At 40.8% G+C, this 8265-nt stretch overlaps 1 protein-coding gene across 1 annotated transcript; it reads right to left on the minus strand.

Moving 5' to 3' along the window:
* Nucleotides 1-298: 298 nt before the first annotated feature.
* Nucleotides 299-8137, minus strand: ERH (ERH mRNA splicing and mitosis factor). The gene is made up of 4 exons (XM_080345732.1): nt 8008-8137; nt 4660-4747; nt 3360-3480; nt 299-786 (listed from the first exon to the last, which is right to left on the minus strand). The coding sequence occupies exons 1-4, from the start codon at nt 8008-8010 to the stop codon at nt 684-686; spliced, it is 315 nt and encodes a 104-aa protein (XP_080201858.1). The 5' UTR covers nt 8011-8137; the 3' UTR covers nt 299-683.
* Nucleotides 8138-8265: the final 128 nt, after the last annotated feature.

An 8265-nucleotide genomic window follows, 5' to 3' on the forward strand; every position in this document is an offset into this window, starting at 1 on the left:
TCCATCGTCTATCCCAGACACTATCCCAGAGTGGACACACTTACCTGAATAAAAATGACTGGTAGAAAGATCAAGTTTAAAGTGTGAGAGGGTTGCTTTGTTTCCCAAAGATCCCCAGGAAAGACAGTAGTCAAGACTAGGCCAGAGAAATTAACTTGGCAGGCCAGAATTTCAGCCATTCTGTGATGCAGCAAACAACTGTTGGTTCTGTCCACATAAGCTTTCAAGTCCTGTTCTTTGGCAAACAGGCAAGTTTTCATTTGTTGTTTGGCAAAAAACACAACATTCAGCACTCAAGTTTAACTAAAGGGTATTTTTTTATTCCCCATGAAGACCGTCTCAAGGACATAACTAAATGTTGGAAACCCCACAGAAGGGCACATACAGTGAATGTGGTGAAGTACAATGTGAGCAGCCCCAGGGGTTCAAACAAGGTGGGACCATTAGCTAACCAGAGGAAAAAAACAAAACTCTGCTAAAGATGTTGCACTTTCTTCTCCATTTACACTGAAAAAAGTCAAATCCAACAAAATCCTTGCATCTCTAACAATACATTCAGTCCTGGCTAAAGAGTTTAACAAGATGGCAACAGGATGACTATAATACAAAACGTTCACTACTACACTCTGTACACACCTGTTGTCCAAGCCCTCCCCCAACCCCATGTAATGCTGGTGCCCCCATTATTTGCTTGCTTGCTGGGCCTGCCTGCGGAGGAGGACGTAGATCTTCTCCTTTATCCAGTCTTTATTGTACGGTTGGTATGTCTGAGTATCAGCACGGTAACTGGAGAGGAAAAAAAGAATTAATGTAATGTCAGTCTGTTCTGTAGCACATCTATCAGAAAAACTTCACAATTAAGCATCTCAAGTGTATGAGGCAGAAAGTTGTGTACAGAGCAAAAGTTATACCAGAAGTACATGGGAATTGACATTTAACAGAGGTTTATCCTGATACCTGAAAAACACTTACCTAGCAGATCAGTAAAAACCCAAAATAAAACTAAATGCTCCAAGGACTACTGAGTGACTGGATCACAGCGTCTTCACATTTTAATTCATGAATATAATTGCTAACAGGAGACAACAAATGGAGCACCTTAATATTCTGGAGCTCAGAATGAAGAATAGTTCTACCAGGAAACAATCTAATTTATCTTAATGAGCCAAATGCTTCTTTAACACTACTTTAAGCAAGTGTTCATGTGAGTTTTCAAGGGTTCCACTTCTGTCTGAAATTTTGAGAAAATGAATAAAAGCACAGTTTTCCAGGAGCCAACATACACTCATAGATGAATGACAAAGGATTCCTGCTTACATCTAACAAACAAGGACACTTCATAAAAAACAAACTGAAAACAAGAACCTACAGACATATTTTCTTCACTACGCAGGGACAGTTGAGAAAAGCAGAAAACTCAGTTACTCAAGACACTATTGAACTGAAGCAGAATTAGACCGAAAAATGAAAGCAAACTGCATTAAGTTATCTGTGTAGATTCATGCTCTCTTTTCCCCCCAGCTGTTAAAAGTCAAATGCTTTTTGATTAAGGTGGTACTTTTAGTGAATGCTTCAAGAACTACTGAAGTCCCAGTCAGTCTTTAAATCTCAGTACACGTATGTCTAACCAGATAAGAGGGGTGAGATGTCCATTAGTAAAAAGCTAAGTAAAAATCCAGAGTTAACGAAATACAGAATAATTTACAGTGCTTACCTAAGGAAAAAAACCCCAAGAATACTGTTTCTAAGAAAGCCTTGTTATTTAAAACCCAGCATGACTGTTTCAAGGCCACAGAAAGACTTTCAGTATATATTGATATAGTAGTAGTTAGTAGTTTCAGTGCACTATAAGAAATATTAGTTTCAGAAAAAGGATTCCTGCCCCTGCCTCAATCCATTCATAATCTTGCACTGTGAGACGAGATAGCAAGTACTTTAGGAATCTCCATGAACATAGACATGCCTGGTGCACTATGTGCTCCATGTGCCATCTGGTGGAAAACTCTATAGCTGAAGTAGAATTTGGCATGACATTGAGTTTACAGGCCTCATTACAAAAGGTACAAGACTGTACTAGAAAGCAGTTGCTACCTCCTAAAGCAAGCAGCTAGCTTCAGTCTGTTAGATAAACAAAAACAAAGTGTATTTTTCAAACTGCACCACCCCAGCACTATGACACCTGAAGATAAAATGTGGCAGAATGTCTAAGGACAAGGTAACTCTGCAAAAACTGTAATCCTGTTTTACTTATTCTACTGAAAACTTTGGTAAATGGCATTTGTAACAAGTCACTATCAGTAACAGATTCTGTATGTACATCAGAATGCAAAGGAAAGCAATCTGATGCTCAGGGTTTTCTTAAACAGCTTTTTACTATAAACCGGAACTAACTGGCAAAGGCTGTTCACTGTGCAGCTACAAAAGTACTCACACAGGGATTTCTGACACAGCAGTACAGCTGCAGGAATGTCCACACTAGATATTCACTGGCTGAAAAAGAATTTCTAGAATTTTGAGATTCAAAAGCCAAATACCATGACTTTTGTTATGTGAATATGAAATTTGTAACCTTATTCCTACAGAATTTCCACAAAGTTGATACCACTGTCATATCAAACCATTAGCCTGCAATTTATGGTATGGGAAATACTCATGATCTGGACTAAGAGATTTAGTTACAATGTTATGTTCTGAATAGTGAAATTTAGCATTTAATTTCACAGTGCAGTCAGAATGGAAAGTACACAAGACCACCTTTGCTTACCCACAACATGTAGAGAACTGGAGATAACATATTCACAAGAACACTTAAACAATTAGCTAGGGCTCCCCGGGAGATTGATCCGTTCCTCAATCACTTCATTAGGATTTACAGAAACTTCCATCTTGTGGTATCTTGAGTAAAATACACAGTTGGCTGCAACGCACTTCTGTAGACTTTTACTGTACCAGTACAGTCCTCAGCTGAGTAAAATTCCGCAATCATTCTGCCTTCTTAAGAATCAGCCCAACTGCACAAAGGCAGATACAGCCCCAATTTAAACAGATTCTAGCATTAATAAAATATGAAGCTGAATTAAACTGTTGGACTTCAGTATTTGAAATGCTGGGAGCTTCAATGTGACGAAAACCCAAGTAGAACTGTCAGTTCCTGAGCTTTCTTTAGAGATAACTTTATTCCAACGCAGTTAATTGGAGTGGGCAACAGGGCATGCCAGCTGCAATACTGCTGCCTTGCAAACAGTTATTGCAAAAAACACCCAGAACTTTACCAGATTTCACAGAAAACATCTAAGAGTTTAGATGGAAGATTCTGACTTCTCTAAATCACTGAAACGGACTCATACAACTACACTTACACAAGACAGCTGAGGTCTGCCAAGTCATCAATGAAGTCAAACAATTGGCTGATATCATACGTAATGGATGGACTGTTGGGATTCATTCTCTTCAGATGCTCTTCATACATTTTACATACTCCTACCGAGAAACAAGATTAACAATATAGTATTAAAAAACCAATAACTGTATTGGCTGAAATTTCTTCAGCAATTAAACTACAGATATCAGGGAAGTTTAGAGATGTCTACCATGAAAATAGAGACGTACACTTCTTAGATTTTGCAGAGCTGAATGCTTCTGTTCTAGCTGTTTGCATTGAAACATTATACTAATATGAGAAAATCAGGTAAGATGCATGGAAAGAAGCATTACCATAATCTAGAGGAAAAAGTTTTAATTCTGTCACAGATGTAATTTCCATACTGTAAGCTTCAACAGAAACCTGAAAATCTTTCTAATAATTTTAAGACAGCAATTGCAACATGAATTCCTACTGTACAAACACTCTAGAAAGTGAAGAACTAATGTCAAATAAGGCTACTCAGATCTCAGAAGAAAGATCATTCTTGATGAAAGAGTCAAACAGGACTACTGAGGTAAGAGTGACAGCACAAGCCTGTCTATGAATTTAAATCCATTTTATCTAAGCTAGCCCATAAATAATTTAGATACATTTGAGAATAATATTCAAATGAGCACAGAGGCTTTATGTGGTCTTTGTAATGCTTTTGTTTGCCTTGCAAAACTTCCTGGAATTAGAATTTTTAAAATTAAGTAAACTTTCACCTTGAAATCATACAGCTGTAGTATTTCAATCTTCTTTCCAAGCTTACTATGTGCCTCTTTAAGTCACACAGGATTTTTTTCTTGGGAACATATGCCATGAGGCTGCAAATTATGTATCAACTGCACACATACTTTAATTTTATATATTATTTCCAGCAGCAATCTTTCCTTTATATGGCTAGCACAAAAATTAGTGAGAGAGTTAGGCTCTGATCCTGCAATGAAATGCATTCAGGCAAGCCTGCCGCATGGCCTCACCAAGAATATTGCTTGTTCTCACGGACTGAATATTGTCCAATCTAGTTAAATCAAAAAGAGATGTTTAACATAAAAAGAAAGTTTTAAAACAAAGAGTAACTATTTTCTAGTCTGCTAAAACATTAGTAAACTAAAAAGCATGTGACATTTTTGCATTTTTCTAATTACCTTGGGAAAACATAAACAGCAACTTATTTTCTTACTAAGTAACTTTGGGATTATGTAAAAAACAGGGTTTTAACAACAGTTTTTGACTACCAGATCTGCACCCACCTTCCATGCACTCATTCACCGATTCATAATCAGCATATGTTCTGCCTTCTGGCCTCTTGGTAGGCTGGACAAGTAGAATTGTGTGAGACTGAAAACAAAACCAAAATAAACATGAAGAGAACAGGTTACTTGCAAAACCTGACACAGACATTTTCGAAATAACATTTACTATTCATGTAAGCTTTGTTAATAATTTTTGTTTCTATTCAGTTTTATCAATCCTTATGTAACTTTAAAATGTGTAAAATCACCAGTAAAGCAGTTACTGTGTTGAAAAAAATACCACGGAAATAGTAATTTTTATTTAAATACAAAAGCAAAGCTATAAAGCCAATGTATGAAAGTTATGCCCTTAGTGCATTTACTTATTTTATTCCAAACGCAAGCTGTTAGTAAGACTTTAATTAAAATAATTAAAGAACAAGGAGGGAGTCCAACTTCACTGTCAGACTCACCTTAAAGATTTTAACAGAAACAGCTTTTTTAGTTATTTATCTAATGTTTAGGGAAAACAAATTATACAATAAATCCCTGCTTAGTATTCAAGATTATTTCCTACAGAACAGATGCACTGATTTTTCATACTTCAGTGAGTCTACTGAACCTGTAATCATGGCACAGAGAACTGTTCCAAATGTCAGAGTCTGTAAGCTTGTTCTTCTGCAGGAAAGACTTGAATCTGCAGCTTGCATTAATTCTGTAATATTTTTCACTTGGCTACAGCAAGTAATTTGAGCAAACAATAAGCAAGATTTCTGAAGTGCACACAATCTGTGATCCAATTAACAGGTTACACAGCACAGAAAGTTTGCAAGCACACTACAAAACACCATTTCCAGTGCTGCTAATTGGATCTGACATTTTCAATGCTGATACATGAGGTGAGCACAGAACATGTAATATTCATGGAGGCAACTGCAGAGTAAGACACACTGAAACAAACACCAAAGCATATTATTTGGCTTAAACTAATCAGCTGTTGATAGAAAAAACCCTGACCGGCACTTTGGACATATCAGTGAGGATACCAGTACAGTGTCCATCAAATGCAGTGATGAAAAAGAAAAATGGCAAATATTAGGATTTAAAAGAAATGTGTAAGAAAACAGTACACGATTTATACATAACTGTAGGTTTCGTTACTTTAAATTCTGTCTCAAATAACATGGTAGGAGATTCAGAGAAGCTCAGGAAAAAGTTAAGGCAGAGAAACAAAAGCAGTAAGACTTTTCCCAGTCATAAATGGAAAAAGAGAGGAATTCAGAGCCAAACACTGTAACAAAAAACATACAAAGGAGATGAGACCATTTCAGTCCACTTTGGTGTACGCCAGAGGACGCTAGATTTGAAAGGAATTCCCCAAGCAGGGCTGGTATGTCACTGTTCCTAAGTACATTCTATTTGAACAGGCCTGTCTTACCACAGAGTCCAAATGATTACCAAACTTTATCATAAAATACTTTTCCCAGCACCATCATTTTTATTTGCTGATGACAAGGGCTGGTTCTAAGATTTGCAACTCTGATTTCCTGGGAGCATTTGCCTAAGGATCTCTTATTAACAAGAACACACAAAGTGTATCAGCCAGTTCAGGCAGTGTGTTCTTAAAAAAGCTGTGTTATTTTAGCATCAGAATGTCTTGCAAACTGTATTTGTGGTGTCTGATTAAACAGACATATTTATCTCTTTCAACTAAAATCAGTATTAAAAAAAAAAAGTTGTGTGTGTTTGACAAAACCTAAGAGAGCACAGATGAAACGGAGCAGGAGTTACAGAACTGTATAACTGAGTGAATTTTGTATTTGGCCTCTCAGTATCTCACTGGTGAATGATTTTAAGCTTTCTGGCCTGCAGATATCTGGGCTATCCCTCCTATTACTTAAGTGTTAAATGAATGTATAGATTCTGAAATTATCCCAATAATCAGATCACAGAAAAAAATATCAGTGAGCCAGACATGCAAGCCAGTTCTTTCAGAACTTTATGGCAGAAATTATTTTAGCTTCTGACTTTAAACCATTTATCGCTTCAGGCACTTTATAATATCCATATCAGATACTGACCTCGAATTATTAAAATTAGTGCCATTGGGACCATTTGTATTATAGAACTAGTACAAGCAAGTGACAACCTCAGAAGGCTGAGAGCAATTTCCTCTGGCTAGAACCTGCCCTACTGAATATGTGCCTAGGTGACAGAGCAAAAAATCAGTGCGATTAAAAGCTATTCTGTTTTCCTATAGGTATAGATCTTGTTGTTAGAAAAAGTAAAACCAAACCAAGAGAAGATCCATAAATCTTCATGCATTAGGACCAGGTTATCTGGAAGAGCCCAATACACACTCTTATTATACTGATGCATATGTTGGGTTTTCTTGCGTTTTCCTTAAAAGCGCTGCTGTACTGGGTGCTGCTAAGTAGGACGCTGAATGAGGTACCACATGGTTTATACTACACCAATGCTGAAGTCCTCGAGAGCACTTTAGAAACTGCTCTGATTACTGAAAAGACTAAACAATTAAAGATTAACAGGTATTATAAGATGCGCAGTGATGCAAATACAAGTAGGATCCTGCACACACCTAAATGCCTTTCAGAGACTTCTGATAGGCAGAAGAAGTGGTTTAAGTGTCACCTTTCACTTCAGAGAACAGAGAGGCCTTGTGGCGGCTCATTCTAGTGGAAGCTAACTGGTTTTGAGCAAGTGCCAGGCAGATGTAGAACTCTGCTGGAAAGCCAGAAGCAGTCGTCCTTCCATCACAGAGCAAAAACTTGCTTCACCATATTCACATTTCTTAGGTGAACGCAACAAACTGCTGTGGCTGGTAGGCCTTTGTGCTTCAGCGAGCCATTCAAACAGCCCACTCAGATCCCTCCCCCAGGTGCTGAGGAGGAGCGGGGAAAGCAGCGCGGGCAGAAGCAGCCGCAATTAACGCCAATCAGCCATTTAAGGCGGACGCACCGGACGGAACCGCGCGGCCGGCGCGCGCGAGACCGGGCTGCGCTTCCCGGAGCGCCGGGGAAGCGGCTGGAGCTCCCGGGCGCGCCCGCCCCACGCCAGGGCCGGGAGTGGCCCCCCAGCTCCGCTCCCGGAGCAACGGGCCCCCGCGCGGGGAGGCCCCGGCGCGCGGCGCTTCGCGAGGCCGCTGTCCCGCCAGCACGTGCTGCCGCCCGCCGGGCCCGCGGCCGCGGCCCTGCCCCGCTGCCCGCCGCGCCTGCCTGCCTGCCTGCCTGCCTGCCTGCGCCGGCGCCCGGCCCCCTGCCCCAGGGGGAAGGGAAAGCTGCCCAGGCGGTGCCGACCGCCCGGGCAGGGGCGAGGTACGAGGGGCCCCGGCCCGGTCCCGCTCACCATCACGGCTCCCGCTCCTCAGCACGGCCGCGGAAAAGAGGCGCCAGACGATCCCCCACAAGCCCCCGCGCCCGCCGGAAACGCTGCGCTAACGGCCGACCATAGAGCTGGTGGCGCCAGAGTGCCGCTCAGCGCACGCGCACACAGGCCCAGGCCGGCATCCGAGCGCACTGTGCCACACGGCGAGACGCAGAGGATGCCGGGAGTAGCCGAGGGCGCCAGGCTGGAAGGGGCGGGGTGCGCGGCCATCTTTGATGA

The sequence above is a fragment of the Nesoenas mayeri genome, assembly GCF_963082525.1.
Source record: "Nesoenas mayeri genome assembly, chromosome: 5".
In the NCBI taxonomy this organism is placed as follows: Eukaryota; Metazoa; Chordata; class Aves; order Columbiformes; family Columbidae; genus Nesoenas; species Nesoenas mayeri.